Source organism: Chiroxiphia lanceolata, chromosome 25 (genome assembly GCF_009829145.1).
Source record: "Chiroxiphia lanceolata isolate bChiLan1 chromosome 25, bChiLan1.pri, whole genome shotgun sequence".
Lineage (NCBI taxonomy): Eukaryota > Metazoa > Chordata > Aves > Passeriformes > Pipridae > Chiroxiphia > Chiroxiphia lanceolata.
In genome coordinates this window covers 2,582,052-2,607,538 of record NC_045661.1, presented here as the reverse complement: position 1 = coordinate 2,607,538, position 25,487 = coordinate 2,582,052, and the positions used below count along the sequence as shown (strand labels likewise).

Below are 25,487 nucleotides of genomic sequence, written 5' to 3'. Positions count from 1 at the left end.
AGCTGCTGAACCAAACCTGGCAGGTGTGGAAGACACCTTTCAGCGAGCTTTTGGATCATTTGCTATTCCCAATAAACAGCTTCGGGCCTGGGCTGCCACGCTGAGGACCCCAAGGGGGTTCTTGCCCTCTGACAAAGGCATGGCTTGCAAGTACACAAGGTTTGAAGTGGACCTGCTCTACAGCTCTAGACCTACTTCACCACAATTGCTCAAGGAAATAAACTTGTTTCTACTCACTTTGGTCACATGTTGGCAGAGGTGGTGTCCAGGAACTGTTTGCTTCACAGGTAGCTACACTACTACCGTTCATTTTATAACCAGGATTGCACTCAAAGCTCACTGTATCTCTATATGTGTGCTCAAAGCCAAAGCCAGACAACCTTTCCCATTTTCCACGTCTGGATTTTCACAGCTGACCACTGGAAGTGAAAATAGGACAATGAGAAAATTATTAGAAGAAAAAGCCCTGCAGTGACACGAGAAGCTTACTGAGCTCACTAAGAGAATCATAGGATGATTGAATGATTTGGGTTGGAAGGGACCTTAAAGATCTTCTAGTTCCAAGTCCCTGCCATGGGCAGGGATGCCACCTACCTAGATTAGAACTGCTGTCCTCTCACTTGAGAGAGCAGGTCCCCAGTGAGGTGCAACTACTCAAAACAGAGACATCATTAGGAGCTGCACGTGAGCACTTCATTTTTGATTTGCAGGAAGCCCTGGGCATGGGCAGGGAGAGGGAGGATTTCTGCAGGTTGAAGAATCCTGCCTCTGGCCATGACCTGGGAGCCCCACAGCATTAAGCTTCCTGGAAATCCTTTTAGGATCAAATCAACCTTCTCCTGTTTGGCAGCCCATCAGGAAAGTACAAACTGGGAGAGGGATGAGAAACAAAGTCAAAAGAATAAGGAGAGAAGGCAAGCACTTACTTTTGCATTCAGGGGCTGGACCATTCCAGGTTCCCTTGTAGTTAGGACCTATTGTACAGTAAATTGTGCCATCTCCAATAAGAGAAAAACCATTGTTACAGCTGTAACTTGCAGCCATGCCAAAGGTGAATTCTCCTTCCCCACCAAGGAGCTGCCCATTCTTGATTTCAGGAGGTGGTGGACAGGCAATAACTGCATGAGAAGGAAACAGTAAGGAAATGAAGGAATATTTCCATCAAATACGAAATATAGATTTAACTACTAAAGCAAAAAACCCACAACCCAAAAAGACACGAGACAGGGAAGCACCCCAGAAGCCATCACCTCATCCTAAAGTCTGGAATGTGCCCTTCCACTCTGAATGTTTTCCAGAGTTTGTTTTTCCACAATGGATAAAGGGGAAAACAGCAAAATGGCATCTGTTGTCCAAGAGCTGCCACCACAGAAGAGGCCTTTTGGGGGCAGTGAATGTGGTCTCTCCAGGCAGTTTGGCCCCCTCACCTACAATGATGGCACTTCCTACCTTTGTTATGCTGACAAGGATGAGGCCAGAACACCCATTATAGCAGCAAAGCATCCAAACTATCAGCAGCTGACAGTCAGGGCTATCCCACAGTGTGCTAAAAAAGCCCCAATAGCACCATCAAGACTCTTTAGTCCTTATTTCCCCTTTGAAAATAAAGATTTTGGATGTGCAGCCACATCTGAAGGCATCTCAGTCCCAGTCAACCACAGCTCCTGACAAAGCAATTCAGCAAGGAAGTTTCTCATGGATCTGACTACAGAGCTGCTGCCAACATCCACAGACCCTTCTTGCTATTTATATTTTTATTCCCAGCTCCAGAGTACTCCTCTGGGGGAGGGGTAAGGAGTCAGTCTCATGAAAGGCTAAAGGAATTTGGATTAGGTACCAAGAAGAGATAATCCACCTGCCAGTCCCCAAACTAGCAGATACGTTGCAATAGCTTTGAGGAAGAGATGTACATAAACCAGTTAAGATCTGCTTACTCTCACAGATTGGAATGTTATTCCAGTAAACTTCACCATTTTTAAATACACACTGTGCAGTTGGTGGCCCAACTAGTCGGTACCTGAGAAAAGGAAAGGTTGAATCTCTTTGAAAAAAAGCAAAAACTTTGAGAAATTGAGAAAGTTGCACAGTTTCTAGTGGTATTCTCTGGAGAAGCTGAACCCTAGGGTACAAGCAGCTAGCCCTCCTATGAAATACCATTTTCTCAACACCTAAAGGAATGCAATACATGATGCAATTGGAGGAAACTTAATTCTTGCACAAGCTCACAGGACCACGAGCAAGGTTTCATCTCACCTGTGTCCGTTCAGCCCCGTCTGTGCAATGGCAGATCCGAACAGCAACTTATTTTCTGAGCAGCCAGGTGTTACTGACATACCTGAACCACCCTCCTTCCCTTTCCCAGCATTTTCCAGGACACCAGAGCCCTCCTCATCTCAGCCATGGGCAGCCAGACCCAGCTTGCAACAACAAATGCTGAACTGAAAACGAGCAGCAACAGGAAAGGAACCCAGTTCTTTGCAAAGCAGCCAAAAAGCAATCTGCAAAGTCCACACTCTCAAACCCGGAGGATTATTATGTTTTGACAGCAAGAGCAGAGGGACAGCCCACCCCCTGTGGCTCCCTGCTCCAAACACCTCCCACTGTGCCTGTGCTTGCCAAGGAGCAGCCCCCAGCTTTTCAAAGCCTCCCTGTGTCCCCTCGGTGCTGTCACCCCACCTGGACTCACCTGGAGCTTGGGCTGACACTTACCCAATGTTACAGGTGAAGGTTATGGTCGCCCCAACCAGCAGATTGGTGCTGGTGTAAAATCTGCCATTCGGGATGTCCGGTTGCCCACACGACTTCCCTGGAAGGGCAAGTGCTCAGCATTACCTTTATTTTATAGGATGAGAGTGAAATGCAGGTGACAGTAGTTGTTCAGTGTCATTACTGACTAATTGACCGTTTATCAGGCACCTGACTGCCCTGAGAGCGAGCACTAGCACTTGCAGAAGAGATACAAGAGCCACATTAATTTCCGAGGAACTGAAAGTTAAAACTCAAATGAAAAGCAAATAACAGAACAGAAAAGGCTGAGGACAAGTTAGAAAAAGCTAAGGTTTATGTGCTTGCTGAAAAAAGACACTGATAAAAACCCCAGAGGTCTTGGTCCACAGGAAAATAGAGTGAAGGGGATGGGGACAGGGTGTCACTTGGGGACAACAGACACTCACAGCCTCCTCCACACCACCTCTTGTTTCTGTGTGAATGTATCACAGCACTAACGCTGCACTACCAGCTGGTAAAGTCAGAATGGCAGAGATCATCTCCCAGAGATTAACATTTCTAAGCAAAAGGGCCACCCCGGGCAGGCACTCAGGGTGCGCCCTTGTTTTAACTGCCCTAAAACAGGGGAGCATCGTTCTGAGCGGGGCTCACAGGGCTCACAGGGCTGAGCCGTGAAGGGGTTTGTGGTGCTGCAGGGACTGTGCCCGCCCCCCAGTCCCTCCACGGGGGAACCCACCGATGCAGAAGTCGGGCTGCTCCGACCAGGTGGAGTTGGGGAGGCAGGTGACCACGGGGGCCTGGTTCCCGTTCCTCACGTACCCCGGGCGGCAGCGGTACCTCAGCTCGGTCCCCACGGAGTAGGATTCCTGGGGGGTCGTGGTGAGCTCCGCAAAGACGAAAGTCGGCGCCTGCGGGCAGTCCCCTGCGGGCGGAAAGGTGATGGTGACGGGGCTCGTCCGAGCCCTTCCCCGCGCAGCCCCCCCTCCAACCCCATTTCCACCCGGGTCCACCCCGGCCCCACGCAGCCCCTGTCCCGCCGGGTCCCCGCTCACCCCAAGAGCCGGGCAGTGCCAGCAGTAGCACCAAGAGCCAGCGCAGAGCCATGGCCGGAGCTGGGGCCGCTCCCGGAGCTGCTCCCGGTGCCACCAGGTCCCTCCCGGTGCCGGCTCCGCGGGATGCGCAGGGATGCGGAGCGCGGCTCTCCCCGGGGCAGACGCGGATCCCTGTCGCGGCTGTTGCACGAAGGGACTCTTTTCCTCGGGCTGCTGAGGGAAACGAGTGCCTTGGCTCCTCTGTGCCCCCGGGGCTGTGGGCAGCGGCTCCTCGGCCGATTCCCGAAGCGATTCCCTCACCTGTTCCGGCGGCTCCCAGGGCGCTGCCGTTTTATAGTTTAATGGGTAGGAAATGATGCCGCTTAACAAACGAGGAACAGCCAGGGTTCCTTCCTCCTCCCCTCGGCCTCTCCTGCCCCACCCGATTCCAGGAAAGGAGTTCACCTTCGGGATGCATACCCAACACGTAGCATGCATGACTTACCCCAAACAGTTGTAAACACGTGGAGTGTCTACCTTGTGAAGGCTGCTTATTCCTGGTCACCACACACTTGGTCCTCAGCTCAAGGACAGCATGAGGTCACCGCAGATGTGGTTTTTTTCTGCAGAGCACTTGTCCTCCTGCCACACCGTGTTGCACCATTCCAAGGTGTTGCAAAAGTGTCACAGGAGTTGTGTGACCAGCCTGTGAACTGCAGGGCTGGTTGCATTCAAAAGAGCAAGTCAGGGTCATGAACAGCACGATTTATTGGATGCAACATATGCAGTTCTTTTGGATTGCTGGTGGTAAATGGATTAAGTGCAGAATAGCTGCAGAGAGCACTAACAATACCATTGCAATCCCAAGCCTAATTTCCCATGTCAACACTTGGCACAGCAGAGGGCACAAGACTTGCCAAGAGGAATCTCTTCTGGGGAGGGGGAGGAGGACAAACGTGTTGATCTGTCCCTGCAATTTTGTGTAAATTCTTCTCCCCCAGTTGTATACAAACACAGGGTACATTTTATACCTTATTAACCCCTACTGAGCAAAGTGCTGGGGTCAAAGCTTCTGTTTTTTGTGGTTGTGTTGTACAGAATATTTCCTGGTGGGAGGTGTACTTGGTTTGTACAAACCATTTTGGAATATCATGTGGAAGATGACTGTGAAGCTTCCACCTCATTCCATTGTTCTTCCCCGATGCCACGGCAACACAAACTGCAAGACCTCCATCAGGTGTCCATGTTTGCACCATTGCATATTGAATTTTGCACTTTCTTCACTGTTTGCTGCTCCCAGCACTGTGCCATCGCTTCACTGAGAGATGAGACTGACCCTCTGTGCCAGCCAGGTGAGGTTTAGGGCACGCTGGGGGGACCACCTGGCACCCCTGAACAGCCCCTGCTGCCTCTAGCCCTGCATTCCAAAGGATGAGCAAGCAGGGACAGGGAGGGACAGCAGGCAGGGCATGGGACAGCTGGCAGGGCATGGGACAGCTCACATGCTCAGGTGGCCACTGCCTCTCCCTCTCCTCCAAGCAGATTTGCACCTGCCAGCACCAGCCCATGGAAATGTGCTGTGCCCCACTTTGATAAGAGATACAACAGAAGGATCTGGGGACTGTGTGGTGCTTTTGTCCTCCCCGTGGCACTGCCCGTTTGCCACCCCCATCTGGGTGTTTTCCAGAGCCCCCATCAATGCAATCTCTTGGCAAACACTGATAAAGCAGAAAGGCAAATGTTACAGCCTCTGCTTTATCAATATTTTGTCCCCTGTATCAAACCAAAACGAGCATGAGCTGCGCGTGGAGCACTCAGCTGAATCCTGGGAACATCCCACTGGAGCTGCAGCCTGGTTTTTTGGGTAGAGAACATAAAACCAGTGCAGGAACACTGAGGGTCGACCGAGGGAAGGTTCCACCTGGGGAGGGGCACACACCTTCCCTGGCACTGCCCAGGGTGGGCACGGGCTCCACGCCAGCAGTGGCACCTCAGCTCCGTCATCACAGTTCCCAGGAAAGGCTGGGCACTGCTGTGAATACCAGGGCAACAACAGCGATTATCTGAGCACAAGCAATTAGTGAGCTCGATTACATCCGGCAAAGAATGAGGCTGCAAAATCACTTAAAGCACTCTAGGAGAAGGCTGGATTAGTAAACACGAAATAAACCCCCAAGCCAGCATACCAGTATTCCTTATTTTAGATTCCTTTTATTTACAAAACAGTTTTACTCTAAATACTCTAATTTTTACACTTGCTCCTGCTCGCCAGGAAAGGAACTTCAGTAAAATAAAAGTTTAAAAAATACGAATAAATCTCGTAAGATTGTGCAAAGAAGGTGCCTATTGCGAAAGATTTACTGAATTTTTAAAGCCTTGCTTTAAGAGCTGCAAAAATAGTTTTTTCATACAAAAATAAACAAAGTAGGTATTAAACCAACATGGAGCTGGGTTTGAAGTATGTTTGATTTTCCTACTCCTTTACCAAGAAGTCATTGGTGGTGAAGTCAGACCTTTGACTTCAGCTTGCCTTATTGCACTAAGAATTTCATCCCTGACAGTGAGTCAGGGAAAGGGAGGGGAAGGGGAAATTTACCCCACTCTGAAAATATTTGCTTGTTAGTGTCCCTGGGAGATCAAAACCGCATGGGGACCTCTCAGCAAGTACTCCTTTGTGATTTTTCTGTTGCCAGAAGAACCATTAGCACCTCATTAAAAGGACTTACTCTAACAGTTACAAAATAACACAGTTTATTAACATGAATTGTGACCAGCTAATAAAGGTTTATAGTTGTCAGTGATAGAGTCTGTCTACAAAACATGCTCGAAACAAAGTAATAATACCACAAAAAAAGCACAAACAGAGATTTAAGCAACCTACTACCACATTATGAAGGGAAAGCAAACTCTAGTTCCTTAAAAGTTTAAATTTCTCACCCCATAAGCATCTTTAAAGGGGGATGGGAAGACAGGTTCAGCCCGATGGTTGATCCAGCAGTTTCAGTGGAAATCTTCCTTGGATCTTTTCCCCATCTTAACCTCCTTTTTATACTTTTTTTTTTCTTGGAGTTTGCATGACTCTGGTCATAAGGGTTAGGTTTAGAATAAGTTAGCATCTATTCCTTTTCTGATGGATGGATGACAGAGGTCAAAAGATTACCACGTTCCCTTCTTGCAGGATGCCTGGAAGAGGGGCCGTGGTGTCCCCACACCACTCCATTCTTTGATGTATCCATGTGTTTATCCATGCACAGGGAACATCCTCAGTGTACCCTGACCTTACCAGCACCCATCAGAGCCAGGTGGCTTTTGATTTCCAGACTCTTCATCTATTACTCCACACAGTGTCAGGGATTAGTGTCAGAATTCCCCTCCTCGTGCCCCGAGGACGCCGCAGCCCCCTGGATTTATCCTGCAACAGGGAAACAAGAAGCTTAATTAGGGTAGGCCCTCGGGCTTTGGGAGGAATGACAGATTTGTGGTGCTGTGGCCCCCACCCCGGTGACCTGGGGGGTGTTTTGGGTCCCTACCGTCGGGTGCCTGGTGCTGGGGCTGGCACAAGTGTGTGTGGGTTGGCACGGCACAGACGGGGCACAGGTGGCAGCTGGGGGTGTGCTGAGGCACGAGGTGGGCTGGGGTCCCCTCTGCAGCCAGGGGACACACCACAGGGCTGCTCCACTCATCGCTGTGGACAAGGGAGAGGTGCAGCTGGTCCGTGCAGGGAGAGCAGACGGGGCCCCGCGGGCTGTGGGGAGAGAGACAAGGGTGGGTGAGTCCCAGCGGGGTGGTGACAAACTGCTCCTCACTAAAGCACAGCCTCCAGCACCCACAGGAGCTGGTTTCCCTGGCAATTTCAAAGATGTTAACTTTTTAAACTCAAATAAGCAGTTCATGAATGCAAAACTGAAACGGCTCCTCCAGTGTCAAGGGCTAAAAGCACTCACACAACAGTGGGACATAAATGGGAAAAAAACCAAAACAAGTGGAGTAAAAAGAAGTGCACACTTACTGAAGATAAAGCAAGCAGATGCACACGTCAGGCCATGTTTATTTAACTAAATATTTATTTGAATTTGTCAGTGATGACTCTGTCAAGGAAGTTTTGGGAGCCTGAGAGAGCATCAGATTCTCATGGGCAAGTGTCAAAAGATAAGTGAACAGAGCAAACAGGATTATCTTGCTCTGCCCAAACTCCTTCTCTTGCCCCAAGCAAACTAACCATGCCTAGAGGTGGGAAAAGCACTGGGCAGCAGGAGAACAGAAGCTGCAGGGTCTCTCACAGCACTCAGGCTCTTTGCTGCTTAACCAAAAGCAGAGCTCCAAAGAACACAAGGCCCAGCCAGGTGAGCACAAGGAGCACAGGCTGATTCAGAGACACCCAAGGAAACCACCCAAGCACTGTCTGAGCAAACCTCACCCCAGTTTCACATCCCTTTGCTTGCAAGCAGGCACCACACCACTGTGCTGACACAGAGCTGGAGGCAAGTGGAGCCAGCATTCATGCACTGTCAGAGTGTTTTTATTTGAAGAGTTGAACTCTCATTTCGAGGACACTGGGCACACCCCCCAGTGCCCACTGCTCAGAGGAGCTGCCTGCACCGGCCTCACCACACTCACCCCTCATCCTGCCACTCCCTGGGTGCCACAGCACTGCTGTCCAACTGTCCAACGTGGGCACGGAGCCAGTTCTCACAGATGGGGCAGATGTGGTGGCTGCTGTGGAGAAGCACCATTAATGCTGTGCACTGGCTGCATGGATGTGCATTCCAGGCCAGCTTGGAACAACCTGGTCTAGCAGGAGGTGCTCTGCCCATGGGAACGGGATGATCTTCAAGGTCCCTTCCAACCCAAACCATTCTGGGATTCCATGATAAAAACAGATTTGCTCTACTCTGAAGTGATTTTTATCCAGTCCCACCATGACATCTGTGTGTTTTTAAGCGGAAGACACACCTTTTGTGGTCCACGGGCTGCTCTACCTCGCTCCACTCTGGACCAGCTTCTCCTGCACCGTGACCCCTCTGCACATCCACAGCTTTGGCAGGAGAGCTGAGCACAGACAAAGAGAGAGAAGACACCTGAGTCACCTGAATGTGTGGCTTTCCCAGAACACCTGCTGCCCGACAGAGCCACCTTCTCTAAATATCAAATACTTCCTCCTGCCGAAACTGGACTCGGAGGAACCAAATGAATTCCAGCCGCAAAACCTGCTCCATCCACACAGAAATGCCTTTTCCTCCTTGAGGAAAGTTTTGCCCTCCGTGGACCCACGCGAGGAGAGCAGGACCAAGAGCCTGGTGGTACCTGGTGCCTGCTGGGCTTTGGCTCTCCCTGTCACCAATGCTGGGGACCGAGTAGGTGCGTGGTTTGCTGGTGCTCAGCCAGTGCTCGCAGGCGGCGCAGCCGCGGCGCGTGGGCACCGTGAGAGGGGCCAGGGCATCGTGCAGCTGCTTCCTGCAGGTGGGACACACGTGGCAACTCGTTGTGTGGCTGTGGATGAGAGACATGGGGAGAATCACAGGATCATAGAATCAGCTGGGTTGGAAGGGACCTCCGAGATCATCAAGTCCAACCCTTGATCCAACCCCGCTGTGGTTCCCAGCCCATGGCACTGATGCCACATCCAGTCTCACCTTAAAAACCTCCAGGGATGGAGAATCCACCACTTCCCTGGGCAGCCCATTCCAATGTCTGATCACCCTCTCTGGAAAGAAATTCTTTCTAATGTCTAACCTAAACCTCCCCTGGCACAGTTAAGACCCTCCTGAAGATGCTGGTGCCTCTCAGCAAACGGCGTGCTGACATTTGAGAGCCCAAAACTTCCTGAGGATGTGTTTTACAGGTCACCAGTGAGACCCATGGGTACAGGCAGAAGGCTGGCACAAGCTTCTGGGCAGATGAACAGGCAAACCTACCAAAAATAGGAATTCCATGGCACGGGCTGCTTCTTCGGGCACATCGGTGCATCCTTCCCTTACCTTGTGCTTTTGTAAATTCATGTTATAAGAGCTGAAGAGACAGAAGGGAGAAAATGTGTAGAATAAAAAGCAAATTAGCAACACGGGAAGATAGCACTAACCACGAAAATATATACTGAAGGTACAGAGCTTGAAAGGAAACATCCACTTACCCCTAGAGAAAGTTTAGATTTTCAAGGGGCAGCTTTGTGTCACTTACTGTTTTTCACTGTCTTTCCGCCTCATGATGATCCCAGCTAGGATTCCAAGGGCTACTGGGGGAACTAACGAAGAAGGGAAAGAAAAAATCAAACTGCCAACCCAAATATAAACAAATTTAATCTGTAATTTAAGTGAAATACTGTGGTTTGGGCAGCAAATTTCTCTGTGCTGGCACTGTCTGTCAACCTCAGGGCTCCCTGACAGGCAGATAATTGCAAAATCCTTCTCCTGCCTCTGAGCATGGAGCACAGGAGCCACTGCTGAGCCTGGTGTCCTGCTGAGCTTGTCCAGGGTGTGATCCTCATTTATTTAGGGTTTTTATAACCAGCTTCCTGTTTCTTTTGTATTTTAGACATATTAACACTTTCAGTACTTGGTCTCTTTTCTATGCTTCACAAATCTCTCATCCTTCAGAGTCTGCCGAGGCCTTTTAAAGCAACTTTGTCAATTAAAGAGTGACAGGATGTGCAGGTTTTGGTTGGTTTCTTTGGCATCTTTCATTTCACCCTCAATCTGTTTAATGTTTTATACTAAGACAGCTGATCCATCACCCAACAGCAGAGAAACCCCTGAATCCTTTCCAGGGACACTCAGGAGTGGGGGAGTGAACCCAGTCAACCACTGACTCCAGGTATTTAACAGCAAATGACAGCTTTGGGTTAGGAAAATATATTTTCAATTTTAAGCTACTTACCAATGCAACTAGGGATGAGGATACTTGCTAGGGAAGAAAATTATGAAATGGATGTTAAAAAAACAAAGCCCCAAATGTGGTGCAGTTACAGCAATTAACAGGAGTTTTTAGTAACTGAGCTCTTACCCAGCCAGTAAGGATTCCCTTTGGAGGATTCAGTTTGGTTTGTCTCTGCTGCAGTGCTAACTGGGGAGAGACAAAGGAAAAGCACTCAAGGTGTTATTTTATATGCTCCTCATTCATATATAATATATATGAGTTCAGTGAGAGTAAACATGGCATGGGCAGGTGACTGGTGCATCCAAGGCTACAACAGCAAGAGCTGTGCAAGAGTCACACAGGGAGCTCTTGGTGACACTCCAATCCTTGGGGACAGTCTGCTGTCCCACTTGGCTTTATTGCCCAGGTGTTGTTGGACATGAGGTACAAATCCCTTCACTCCCCCAGCTTTGCAGTTACTGATGCACTTCACACGTTTTCAGTCAAAATTCTGCCTGTTCCTCTTGAAGGGAAAAAGTGTAAAAGCAGGTCCAGCTGTGCTCACAGTGCCCCTGGGCAGAGCCTGGCACCTTGCAGAGCACATCCCTGCTGCACACAGACCCTGCTCCCCTGGAGACAAACCCTATGGAATGTCTGTCCAGACTGGGGTCCTTCCCTTTGTGAGAGGAGGGGATTAGGAGTAATTATCTGCACGGCAAGAACGAAGCAGTGGAGAAGGGGATGATTGCCCAGCAGTGCTCACCCCTGCACTCGGGAGCAGCCCCATTCCAGACTCCAAGGACCCCGTTCTCTGTTGTGCAACGGAGGGATTTGTTCCCCACCAGCTCCAGCCCGGGGTCACACGTGTAGGTGGCGACTGAGTCATACAGGAACTTCTCTGTGCTGTTGCCATCGTGCTGCCCGTGGGGAATGGCTGGAGGAGGAGGACAAGAAACAGCTGTGGGAGGAAGAGAAAAGAGTTCAGCAGGTGGCCCCTGGGATGCTCTTCTCCCTGATGGGAGAACTCTCTAGGCTGAGAGGGGTGGGGCTGTTCAGCCTGGAGAAGAGAAGGCTCTGGGAAGACTTAGAGCCCCTTGAGTGCCTAAAGGGCTTCAAGATGCCTGGAGAGGGACTTTGGACAAAGGCATGTAGTGACTGGAGAAAGGGAAATGGCCTCAAGGTGAAGGAGGGAAGGTTTAGATTAGATACACAGAAGAAACTCTTCTCCATGAGGGTGGGGAGGCCCTGGCACAGGTTGCCCAGAGAAGCTGTGGCTGCCCCATCCCTGGAAGTGTTCAAGGCCAGGTTGGATGGGGTTTGGAGCAACCTGGGACAGTTGAAGGTATCTTGACTTAGTAAAATGAACAAACGATTCAGTATTCCTGAGCTGGAATATCTGGTATTTCCAGTCAAGCACTGGACAACTTCACTTACCCTGACAAGCTGGAAGTTGACTCCAGACAACTTCATTTCCCCGTAGGGTACAAAAGATGGAAGGTGACCCTCCCTCTAGGACGTACCTGCAGGGGAGAAAAGGCACATCCCAAAGTTTGTTGTCACCAACCAAGAATGTGCCACCAGAGTTGCCAAGGACTCCACATGGGCAGAGCCCCATGTCCCAGTTCACCCACCAGTGTCTCTGGCCAGGCAACTGGGATGCTTCACACTCACCCACGGTCACAGACCACAGTGGCTTTTGCACCGAGCAGATGATCATCTGTAATAACTTTACCATGTTCTGGACTGGCTGGAATACCACAAGATTTCCTGAAAAAGAGAGAGATTATCCTTAGGACACCACGAGGTTGGGGTGACAGTGTGGCAACAGCAAACCAGGAGACTGGTGGTATTTCACTTTAAATGTCATTAAAAAGAGCAATTCTAAAATAGAGATGTGCACTAGGAACACAGCGTCGGAGAAAATAAAATTACATGGACACTCACTCCTGCACAGCTCAGGGACTTCTGACCACTTTAAGTTGTCCAGACAGGTGCTGGTGGGGAGCTGGTCTGTGGTATTCTCAAAGCCTGGCGACAAATGTACTTCACCGTGGTATTAACAGGATAAAAATTCTGTGTTTGATCTTCCTGGATATTTTAGCAAATGGCACATATGGAGGGCTGGGACAGCTACCTGGCAAGAGAGACAACCAGAATGTCAGTTACAAAGCAAAAAACAATATTTTGCATTCTCAACTGTGTATAAACATAAAGCCGGGTGCTAACAAACAAGCCTCACTAAAGAATATGGATAACACAAATAGTTTTAAGAAGTGATGGGTAATTTGTGTAATTAAACAAGAAAGGAACCTACAAACAGATGGAGAGAGACAATTTATATGGAGTGACAGGGCAAGGGGAACAAGGCTTCATACTGAGAGAGGGCAGGGTTAGATTGGATATTAGGAGAAATCTTTACATAGGGGTGGGGAGGCCCTGGCACAGGTTGCCCAGAGAAGCTGTGGCTGCCCTGGAGTGTCCAAGGCCAGGTTGGATGGGGCTTGGAGCAACCTGGGCTAGTGGAAGGTGGACTGAGATGAGCTTTAAGGTCCCTTCAACCAGATGACTATTTAACGGAAAAAGTTTTAGCTGTTAAAAATTTGCTCTCTTTGAATCATTCCCAAGCTACTGATGTACTTTTATTAGCACACAAACGCCAGCACGTGGCTCCAAACCCAAAGTGGGGGTGAGGAAAAAAAAGGGGCAGTAAGGGATCCTTGTCTAAGTCACTTTATTTTGCATTGCTTCTGATGAGGAAACCCCTGAAACAGCGATTGCCAAAGCACTGAATGTTTTCCCAAGCGTCTCCAGGCAGAGAAAGGGAAATACTTACGGCCACAGAACTCCGGGAGGTGGGACCACTGGGAGTTTGTGAGGCACTGGACGGTGTCGGAGAGGAAGGGGCGTTTGGTGTAACCTGTGGCACAGACATATCTCACCGTGGAGCCCTCACTGAAGCTCTGCTTGTCTTTCATGTCCTCTGTGGGCTCTGCGTGGCTGATATTGGGCAAGGGCCCACAGGCACCTGGGGCAAAATACACCGGGGTTTAGTGGGGCTTCTGCTACCTCTCTGTCTGTTCCCCAGGCAGGGCACACTCAGAGTGGGGGGGGGGAGTGTGGCACACACAGTGGGGCACACACACAGTGGGGCACACACAGTGGGGCACACACAGTGGCACAGCCTGCAGAGCAGAGCATGCCTGGAACACGTGAAGCACATGATACACACACATGGAGCACATGCAAACAGAGCACAGGCACCCACACAGAGCATAGGTGCACAGGGAGCACATACATGCACAGGGAGCACAGACATGCACAGGGAGCACATACATGGACATGGAGCACATACATGCATGTGGAGCACATATATGCATGTGGAGCACATAGATGCACAGGGAGCGCACACATGGACATGTAGCACAGACATGCACAGGGAGCACACACATGCATATGGAGCACATACATTCACAGGGAGCACATACATGCATGTGGAGCACACACACGGACATGGAGCACAAACATGTACATGGAGCACATACATGCACAGGAGAACATACATGCACAGGGAGCACAGACATGCACAGGGAGCACAAACACGCACATGGAGCACATACATGCACTGGGAGCACAAACATGCATATAAAGCACATACATGCACAGGGAGCACATACATGGACATGGAGCACATACATGCCTGTGGAGCACACACATGGACAGGAAGCACAGACATGCACAGGGAGCACAAACATGCATATAGAGCACAAACATGCACAGGGAGCATATACATGGACATGGATATGGAGCCCACATGCCCATGGAGGGGGTGCACACACACACATACGGAGCACACACACACAAAATGCATAAACAGACACAGCACATGCACTGACACAGAGCACACACAGAGCACACTGAGCACACCTTCCCACAAGGAACATATGGAACACATGGAGACGGAGTACATACACACATACAGGGCACACACACCCACGTGGAACACACTCCCACTGATCACACACACTCACAGGGATAACACACCCACAGGGAACACACGGAGCACACGGACACGGAGCACATACACACATCCAGGGCACACACAGCCCCAGGAGCATGCACACACGGATAACACACACTCAAAGGGATAACACCCCCACGGGGGACACACCCACCCACAGGGAACTCACGGAGCACACAAAACACATGTACATGGAGCACATGCACACGCACAGAGGGCACACACCCACATGGAACACACACGCTCAAACACATCACACGCTCACACGGAGCACACACGCACCCACGGAGCACACACACAAGGTGTCAGGGCTCACCGCACCCCCAGTCCCTCCCCGAGGGCTCACCCCACGCCGAGGGCAGCACCAGCAGCACCAGCACCAGCAGCAGCAGCAGCAGCGCGGGCAGGAGCGAGCGGCAGCGGCCGGAGCCCATCGCGGGTCTCCCCGGCACTGCCCGGGCGGCCCCCGCGGGGCGGGGAGCGATGGGCAGCGGGGCCACTCCCGCAGCACCCCCGCACCCCGCCCGGCCACCTCAGCTCCGGGAAATTCTCTGACGAAACCCGTGCCTGCGGTGGGCAGTGGGTGTGGAAGACGCGGTTCCCCCCCCGTGCCGGCTCCGCGGGGCACGCCTGGCATCCCGAGGAATGCAGCGGGGCTCTGCGGGCACTCGCTGCCTCGGCCTCTCCCTCGCATCGTTTCTCTGCACCTACCAGTTAAGACACCCCTCCCTCCAGAGCTGTCAAGTCCCAAAGGAAAAGACCCAAACCAAAAAGGGCAGCCTGGGGGGTCTTGCCGGCTCTGACTGTGGACCCTGGGGCACATCCCAGAGCGTGTGTTTGGGGGTGAAGAATGCATTCGTCCCCCAGCACTGGCTCTGCTGCATGTGGGGACAAGAGCTGACTCTTCCCTGGTGCCACCTGCCCTCTCCTGCAGCACCTGGCTCAGCCCAGCACAGCTCAGGGGCACCAGACCCTGCCAGACTCCCAAACCACCTTCAAACATCACCTGCCTGTCCCGAAGAACAAACCTCCATGGAAAGAGGCTTTTCTGTAAGAACAGAGGAGAGACAAGGGCTTTCCTCCAGCTCCAGAGGTGCCCAGAAGAGAGCAGAGAATTTTAAATCAGCCCCACCTTGAAGCTGCTAATTGGGCTGCTTCTATTAACCCCTGTGCACAGGTAGTGGGGATACCAGTGTTCCCACTGTAACTCTCCCAGTTAGACTACAAACTCTTTGAAGGAGATGCTGTGCTGCCCGAAGAGGCTCAGGTGTGTCCTCAGGCCTGGTCAGGCACAGAAGCAGTTTGCCTTGGCTCCATATGGGGAAAGTGGAGCTGTTCTGGGATCCCCACCCATGGGGCTCGAGGGAAAAGCCAGAGGAAAGGTTGTAGCTGTGTTTGCTGCCTCATCCCATTCTGCTGAACAGTGTTCCCACACCGAGCAAAGGGCAGCCAGCAGCAAACCTGCACCTTCCTGTTTGCCTTTGCTGTGCAGGAAACAGTGATGTTTCCACTGAGAAGCTCAAACTTACCTGTTTTACTTTAGTTTTTTCTCTCCCCTTTACTTGCCTTTCCAATACAATTTAAGCTCCAAGCAGATGTAACGAAATCATTTGCAATGAGACCCAGGGAGGAGTCAGGCAGCCTGGGTAAGGTCCTCCTTTGAAATACGTACTTGGGAGGGGGATGAGGAATTATATGGACATACCTTGGCCACATATTTTTACAGGTCACTGGTGAGCAGAGGCCTGAAGGGGGATGGTGGCTGCACAAAGCAAAAGGAAGCTGTTAGCAGGAAAAAAAACCCCAATACTCTGAATTCTGGGCAGTGACTTCAGCGTGGAACATGGAGATGTTGAAAAGTATTTGGCAAAGACTCCAGGTAGTGTCGAGTCTCCGCAGGGAGCGGTTCGGATCCACTTACACCGGGAGAACCGAGCGCTGCGGCTTCAGCTCAGTGAAATCCCCCTTGCTGACAGGCTGAACCCTTGAGCCAGGCTGTTTTCCTACCTGAGGCCTTGCAGGAGACACCTGTACCTGCCCCATCATCAGGCTCAGACCAGCCTGGCCCCCTGTACCCACGTTTGCTGCCCTGTTTTGCCCCGGTAACCGGCCGAGCGCCGGCACCTCCCGCCCGGCAGCTGAGCCCGGTGATAGCAGGTCTGTGCCTGCCCTGCTGCAGCCACCGAGGGCCACTGGCTTTATCTGGCTCCCACATCCCCTCCCTGCAGAAATCAGGCCAAGCAGATGGTGGTGGCAGAAGAAGGGCACGTCCAGAGGGCAGCCTGACCCGTGTTTGGTGCAGGGCTGCGGCAGCGGGAGGCGTCCGGCAAAACCGGCCAGGAAAAACAGAGGTTGAGCTGCTGGAGTTGCTCCAGGCTTCCCAGGGAAACTCACCCTCGGCTCCCTGCTTGATCCCACTGGCAGCAGCCTGGGAGATCGCCCTCAGCTCCCAAAACCTTCTGGGACTGATCCCTGGGCTGAGCCACAGCAGAGGGGCTGCAGGGCTCTGTCCCAGGATGGCTAAATAGGATTAAGGTAGGTATCCATCACTCCAGCTTCCTTTTCCAGAGCACTTACCACCAACACTCACATTCCCAAGCTTTACTGCATGGATTTGCTTGCTTTCTTTACTAATTTTTTTAAAAAAACATGTCTAACTTAGAAAATAAATGTTCAGAGTGCTGATAAAAAACTGACTGAACAGCAAATCTGAACATTGTCAGGATATTCCTAAAAGCTGATTCCTTCCTGAAGAGAGACTAAAACATGACAAGGGGACAGCAGGCAGTTGAACTCACAGACTATCCTTTATAAACAATTACCATTTATTACTAAATGCAGATAAAATCCCAGAAAGGCTTTAGTGTTTTGAACAGGACAAAGATGGGGTGAGCAGCCAACAACGTGAAGGTGACATTTCCAGTCTCTGTGTTGCAGTGTGACAACACTGGGCAGGATATTTAGCAGTTGTATTTCTGTGTCTGTGAGTAGTCAGGGTGCTCACAGCATTACTGAGCTGCCTTCCTCCCTTTGGAAAGCAGAAGTAGCTCCTTTATGTTATGAGATTAGGAGATGCCCAGCCCACTTGTGGCTTTATCTTCCTGTAGTAGAAATATAAACTGCAAAGAACTTAGGTCTGATACAAAAAAAAGCAGCTTTTGCTGAAGAAAGGGCTTAAACTACCGAAGATAAAGACCAATGTTCAGTGTAATGTCTAAAACTCTATGACTTCCTAAAAGAAATGAGCTCATAGTTCTGCAAGTTTTGCTTTCAGTACAGCCCTGCTCAGGGCAGCTGCCATGGGTGTATCCACATCCAGAAATTCCTGGGAAGCTGAGGGAGCAGCTCAGCTCCTCAGAGAGATTGGGTCTGTGTTTAGGGTGGTTGCTAGTGAGCAAAGAAACCTGTGGCTGTGGAAACACTCAGTCAGGGGGGCTGTGACATAACTGAGCTCTGCAGAAGTCCTGCAGAACGTCTGGGAGGGGATTTCTGGGAAACTGCAGCCTGAAAAAAAAAGGCTGGTCAGATCAGCAGGGAATCACAATGGGATTCAGGGGGTTAGAAGAAAATTGCTGGAAGGAAAACTCAGGTGGGAGAGGAAAACACAGGGATCGACCAATGCTTGCAGAAGTGATTTTCAGACAATTTCTGGGAACATTTAAAAACACATCACCGGTAAAAAATCACATTTTACATGTGGGACAGACCTGATCCAGCTCATTCTTTGTCTTAAAGCAAAGTGTAAGACCCCTAACAGGTACAACCACTGCCCGGGGCAATTTTGGAGCAAATCAGGCGAAGGATTTTCCTGCTTTATCCTTCCAGTGCTGGTCTGTCCACCACAGGAGGGGTAACAGATTTTCTGGTTTTGACCCAAGAGACACAAATCAGGGGTGGGCAAACTCAGCTTGACCCTGACACCAGAGAAACACTCTTCACCCACCCTCTGGCCAGGTAGTGAGACCCTCCAGTGGGTGTTTTGGCTTCATTACTTACAACAACACACTTACAGCTCCCACCTTGTCCAACAGAGCCAAAATTCACCCTTTTCATGGATAAAATACTCCTTTGCAGCGGATGGGGAATGTGGTGTAGCAGCACTTCTGCCATGTCCAGCTTCTCCTGGCCACCCACGACCTCTCTGTGTGGAACAAGGTTGGGATCAGCCCTTGGGAGCAAGGGCAGGAGCCTTGGCACTCCTAAGATGGTGCAAAGTCACCTCTTGCTTTTCAAAATGGCCATAAAAAAATAAAAGAGTTAAAAAATTATCTGGGATAACATGAGGGCAAGGAAACAATTGATAAATTAATATATATCACACTAAGCAAAGCTTTTTTAAGAATAGGATGTCAGTGCTGTCAAACTTGAGCTGTGAACCAGATGCCCAGCCAGCAAAGGGTATAAATTATACAGGGAAAACTTACAGAACAAAAGAATATGGCAAAAAAAAAAATCACTCACTTGCACAAAATGATGCAACTTTAGAGAGTTTTAAGTTCTGAAAGCAGCTGGATTTGGGGAGAATGCCAGAGATCCCCATGTACTTCGGAGGACACACGGATCCTTTGCTGGTCCCAGGAGAATAGTGTTTGGGGGATTTGTACAAAGGTAGGACAAACCTGAATGCTGAGGTAGCACAGCTCCTGGACACTGAAGGGAGACATGGGGGAAAAATGGAAACTCCAGGTTTTTGGGCTGGGAGTAACCAGGGAGTCCCACTGAGGAATTTCCCTGACCTCCAAATGAGCTTCCAGGACTGACCTGGTGTCTTGGAGACAGAAACAGAATGGGAGGAGGAGATGGTATTTTGGAGTGACTTCTTATAGAGGCTGAGTTTCCTTTCCCATGATAAAGCCTTCTTAGGGGGCTGGATGCCATTTCCCTGGGGCCCTGAAAGAACAAAATCCACGGTGTGAGATTCCTTGAATGGCCTTTTCACAGAAACGTGATAAAGGAGCAAATTAAATGGGACTGGGTTCAGTGTTGAATCATTTCAACTCACTCTGGGGAGGGACACTCCTTTCCATGTCTTTGGCTCCAAGTTTGACAGGTGAGCTTTTCTCTAGGGGACAAAGAGTGAGCATTGCAGGGAGCACTAGGTCTTGCTTGCACAGTTCTGTTCTTACTCCAGCACTGCATTTTTTTCCTCTTTAAAATTGCCTTATTACTGACGTTTGACATGCCCTGTACCACACAATCACAATAGTTTAAGCCCATTCATCCTAAATACCGAACTCATAATAAATGCTAAATAGCAATAAAGAGAAAATTGGGATGAAACCACCTTTGCACTTGGGCACAGCTCCGCTCCAGACTCCGTTGGTTTTGTCCGTGCTCGTACAGCGGATGCTCCCATTCCCAAGGAGCTGGAATCCAGGGGCACAGCTGTATGTCACTGTTGAGTTATAAGCAAAATTTTCCACACCTTCACCATCATGCTTCCCATTGCTGATTTGAGGAGGTGAAGAGCAGGTAATCACTGCAGGAAAGAGGACGACGTGAGTGTTTGCTAAAGCTTCGGTAATAATGAAAATACAAAATGTTTCTTGAGCCCACCCAAGATTCTTGAGGACAATAAACATTCTGGACAACTGAAGGTGGGTAACCAGCACTGCTGTAACTAGATGGGCAGCTAGCACTGCTGCCTGTCCCAGTTTTCTCTCTTTTTTTAGTGTTTCTCTTGTCACATCTTTCTCCCTCTCAATACAAGGGTCACAAAAAATAAGCAGGACGTGCCCTAGCTCAGGATTCCTGGAAATCTCACCCCACCACCTTCACTGCAGCTTTTAAGTCTTGAGAAAATATGTTGGTCTTGTGGGAGCAAAACTGCTGAAGTAGTGCCAGCTGCAGTTTTGGGGACAGGTGGGCCACAGAATAGCAACAAAAACATGGCACAAAGAGATCTTTGGACTAGACATTGGGATGCAGGATCTAGTGAAGTCAAAAGTAAGGTTTAATCTTACAATTAAGGATGAATCTTACATTCACAGGTTGGAAGTTGACTCCACTCAACGTCGTTTCCTTTAAGCTGGCACCAGATGAAATTATTTCCGACTAATTTGTACCTAAGTGAAGATACAGAAAAAACTGTGTAACTATCCAGAAATTGAGAATACTTCCCCCCTTCCCCAGATGTGCACGATCAGGAATGTAGAAAAGGCAGTTTTAAAGCAAGCAGAGGTGCAGACCCACGCTGGTTAACAGGAGAACTCCTCGCCTCGCTCTGCCAGAATGTGTGTTCATCTATTTTTAGGTGGTTTTCTGACTCACTGAGTGCATCTTCCACGGCAGGGCTGGGAAAAGTCGGGGCTGGCGGCTGGCAGAGCACGCAGGGAATGCCAGACAGCACCGAGGTTAAATGTGGGTTCCCGCACGGATGCATCGGGCTCGGGTTTGCTGAGTCAGGGACTGTCTCTCCCCGCCTGCTTCCCGCTGGAGAACAGCGCTGGGATCCAGGCTGCCGGCAGCCAGAGCCTTTCCCACGCTGCTGTCTCCCACCGGGATGAGGGAGGAGGGAGGAGCTCCCTGCTGAGCACTCTCAGCAGCTCCAAAGGTTGCCCTCAGCCCAAGTGCTGCTCGCTGGGGTCACTTAACTGGCCCTGCTGAAGCCCTCGGTGCTGGAGGGGCAGGGCAGGTGCTCAGTGTCCCCCAGGGCCACCTCCTGCCGGCACCTTGTGTGGGGTGTCAGGTGTTGTGGCTGCTTTGCTGAAGTTTTGCAAAAAAATCAAACAGCAGTGGGTGGCTGGTGCACCTTCTCAGCTGATCTCTGCCCAGAGAGTTGTGGACTCCCCATCCCTGGAAGTGCTCAAGGCCAGGTTGGATGGGGCTTGGAGCAACCTGGGCTAGTGGAAGGTGTCCCTGCCCATGGCAGGGGGGTGGAACAAGATGATCTTTAAGGTCCCTTCCAACCCAAACCAGTCTGTGATTCTATGATTCAAATGCATCCACTGTCCACAGCAGGGACCAGTGAGGGGCAACAGGGATCAATCTACATTTAATTAAGTGGCTTTTGCATTGGCTTGCTGGAAGCTCATACATCTTGTGCTGACAGCTGACACCTTCCCCCATCTCTGAATTACATCCTCCTGTTCAGAAAACCTCATCATGTGGACATGCTGGGTGGTATCTGACCTTGCTCAGATGAACAGCATTATCCCTCCACCCTGGTGTGGATTTCCACAGATGAGCTGATCCCCAGAAGGGTGGGACATGCTGTCATTTTCTCCAAGTCCCGAGGGAGAGGAAAAAACCCCTCTGCTATATTTGAAGATGGGCATGACAAGCCAGATGATGCCAGCTAGTTCCTGTTGGGAGGGAGGAATACTGGCTGGAGTGGCAAGAGCTGGATTTTTCAGGTCAGTCCAGTGCTCATGGGCCCTGATTGAAAGCAGGCAGCAGCCATGAGTCAGCCCCCTGAGTGATGGAAATTGTGCTTCACTGCAGCCTCCCAGCTGAGCATAACTGGATTTTAAAAGTTCCACCACAACCCCTTTTTTTTTCAATACATCACAAATAACTTTGCTGAAATGTTTTAAGTAGCTTGTTTTGGAGCCTGTATTTATAAACTGACAGTACAAATGGCCCTGCTGGGATGGACACCCTGCCCTGGGGCAGTTACACTTCCTCTGCTGGGCACTTGAAGGAAAAGGCAGCCACAAATCAGACCCTGGTCCCTTCCCTCCAGCTGTGTCTCATTCCAGAGCTGTATCCCAGCATCAGCACCGGTGTGGGCAGTGCCCCATCACTCACCCATCCTCACAGAACACGTCCACTCTGGCACCAAACTGCAGGTCTGTGAGGGGCACCGTCCTCCCCCCGGGCAGCGCTGCCAGGGCACCACAGGACCTTCCTGGGGGACAAACCAGGGCACAGGGTGATGGGGAAAGAAAAAAGGCTGGATCAGGGACAGGAAAAATATTGCTGTCACCTCGTCAGTCCTAATATTCCATGGATTTCACCAAGAAACACGTCTTGTTTTCATTTTGAAGTTCACTAGAATAGTGAGTTAGGCTTTGTCCTGTGCATGTGCCCGATGCAAACATCTTTGGGATTATAAATTCATTAAGGTTGGAAAAGACCTCTAAGATCATCAAGTCCAACCAAACATTTCCTAACATGAAAATCAAACCGTATCTGTTTATGCCAGCAGAAAAAAAAACAAAAAGGAACATGGAACATTACTGATACTTCTGCTGTTCAGTTTTAAATAGAAATGTCAAGGAATATCCACCTCATATTGTATTAATGGAGCTGTTGGGATGAGGATGACCTGGCTGCATTTTGGGATGCAGGTTGGGAGCAGCCACTCAACCTGCTTTGAACTCCAAGGCTGTTTTTTGGGATACTCACTCCTGCAGAGCTCAGCAGCTTCCGACCACGTCAGGTTCTCAAGGCAGGTGCTGGTGGGGGAGCTTTGTGAGGTGTTCTCGTAGCCAGGACGGCAGACGTAGGTCACGTTGGTGCCCACAGGGAAGAAGTTCATCACCTCATCCTCCTTGGACAGGGCAGCAAACCTCAACCTGGTCGGGGCACTGCAGCTCCCTGGCAGCCAAGGAGAGTTGGCCTGAAAGAGCTGCCCACCAGGAGCGTGCCAAATAAACCTTGGGATCACAGGGGTGCCCTCGCTGGCCAAATAAACCTTGGGATCACAGGGGTGCCCTCCCTGGCCAAATAAACCTTGGGATCACAGGGGTGCCCTCCCTGGCCAAATAAACCTTGGGATCACAGGGGTGCCCTCACTGGCCAAATAAACCTTGGGATCACAGGGGTGCCCTCGTTGCAGCGCTGCTGGAAAGCTCCTTGTGCTCACTGCAGGTTAATCCTGTCTCCTTGCCAGGCCTGCTAAGCTGCTGAATGCACCAAAGCATGGGTGGAGAGGCATTAAGTGTTCAGGGGACAGTGTTAGTGGGACATCAGGAGCCTCAGGAATGTGCTGTGGGGCAGCACACGAGCACCCAGCCCCCTCCAACTGGCCCCTCTCCCAGAGGCACAGACCCTGCAGCCACCAGCACCCCAAGGAGCAGCAGGGAAGGGGAGCAGGTTTGTCCCTTGCCAGGAGGGACAGTGCCAGCACAGAGCAGCCCCTGGAAGGGGCAGGAATTTCAAGCCAAGTGGGAGACAGGAGCTGTGTTTCAGAGGAAGGAGATATTTACGGCCACAGGGCTCGGGCAGCGTGGACCAGAGGTTGCCAGGCAGGCACTCCACTGTGTCTGGCATTCCAGGGATTTTGAGGGCACCCTCAATGCACGTGTAGGTCACTCTGGATCCCACGGGGAAGCTGCTGGAGTGCTCATCACTGGATGGTCTGGAGTAGGTCATGACAGGCGGGGGCCCACAGTCACCTGTGGCAGGAGAAGTCATCCTGGGGGAGAACCCCATTCCCTGGCCCCAGTGAGCATCCCAGGGGGGTGGTTGGGATGACCCAGGGTCCCCCTGTGGGCAAAGGCACCAGGCAGGGCTGTGAGAGCATCAAACACTGGGTCCTCAGCTTGGGGGTGGTGGCATCACCCACCCCAGCCCCTGAGCAGCCAGATGGGATCCAGGCAGGTTTCTCTGGTCCTCCCCACGCATCCCATGGCCCCATACTCACCACGAGCCACAGGCAAGCTGAGGAGCCCCAGCAAGGCCAGGAGCAGCCCCTGTGCCCTGGTGGGTGTCCCACAGCTCAGGGTGCCTGGGTGCCTGCCCAGCCCTGCTTCTCCAGACTTCATTGCAGCAATTCCTGAGCTCCTCCGTCGAGCACCGTTGGCTCCAGGGGCTGTTTCCAAAGCTGGGAGGAGGAGATGCACTGCAGCAGACTCCACCAAGCCTCAGGAGCAGTGGAAACCTTTCCAGAACACCCACAGAATGAAACTCTCTGTCAGGGACACGGGGAGCAGCCGGGGGGGGGCAGCTGTCATCCAGCAGGCTTGAGCCTCCTGGTTTTCCTGCTCCACCATGAGGGATGGGGGAATAACTCAACCCTTTTGTATGTCCTGAGACTGGCAGTGAGCACTGACTAGCACAGTTTTACCAAACCACATGCTCTTAGAGCAGAAGGACACCTCCCAGCCCAAAGCTGTGTCCAGGGTAGGAAAATACCTACTCATTCATTTGCTGGCAGGTAATGCAATACAAATCTCCCATGAGCAGAGTTAGTGAAGCAAATAAAAACATTTTCCTTTTTGCTTGCTATTTTTTTCTCCGTTGCCTGACTCATTTGCAATGAGGAACGGGTGTGAGCAACTGCATCTGTGTCCTGACTAACCCTCTGACAGATCCCATCTGACATCAGCCAGGGCTGCCCAAACACACTCTCAGACACACGCAGGAGGTACCACCCAGTTTTATTCACATTTATGGGTGTCAAGCCCTGCACAGGAAGACACACAGTCCCATGAGAGCACAGTTAGGAGGGGAGTGAGGTGTACAGGGAGGGTTCACCTGCTCATCTCCTGGTCAGGGAGAGCTGGAGCAGGTCTGGGAGCTCCTCTCACTGCAGATCTCCTCACCTGGGTGTGGTGATGCATCCCCAAAGCATCTCTGTGTGCAAAGATGGGAGACACCATCTCTCCCCTTGGGTGTTTTGCTTTCATTTTAGTAACTTATAAGAGCATACATCTGGCAGTGATGCACTGCTGCAAATCACCTGTGCAGGAGGTAAATTCTCCTCCTTCTCCCACCAAGCCTGGGCTGATCCAGCTGCCAGGACTCAGGGCTGTGCTGAGCCCACTGTAGCTCCCCAAGCACCCCAGGACTGACCCAGGACCATTGGACCACGCTGGAAATCTGCCCAATTTACAGCCAACATGACAGATTACAAGACACCTCTCCCCTCCATGGATACACCCCCACCTTTGTTGCAATCCCACAGGGAAGGA

The 25,487-nt window shown here is 50.9% G+C and overlaps 1 protein-coding gene across 1 annotated transcript; it reads right to left on the bottom strand.

Moving 5' to 3' along the window:
- Positions 1–223: 223 nt before the first annotated feature.
- On the bottom strand, positions 224–15,062 carry LOC116798184 (complement receptor type 1-like). Its single transcript, XM_032710359.1, has 18 exons — positions 14,975–15,062; positions 13,444–13,635; positions 12,556–12,668; positions 12,282–12,379; positions 12,045–12,130; positions 11,374–11,568; positions 10,758–10,817; positions 10,632–10,658; positions 9,936–9,999; positions 9,674–9,767; positions 9,097–9,248; positions 8,712–8,807; positions 7,289–7,503; positions 3,464–3,649; positions 2,710–2,806; positions 1,935–2,017; positions 927–1,118; positions 224–419 (listed from the first exon to the last, which is right to left on the bottom strand). The coding sequence occupies exons 1-18, from the start codon at positions 15,060–15,062 to the stop codon at positions 337–339; spliced, it is 2,121 nt and encodes a 706-aa protein (XP_032566250.1). The 3' UTR covers positions 224–336.
- Between the last annotated feature and the right edge of the window lie 10,425 nt (positions 15,063–25,487).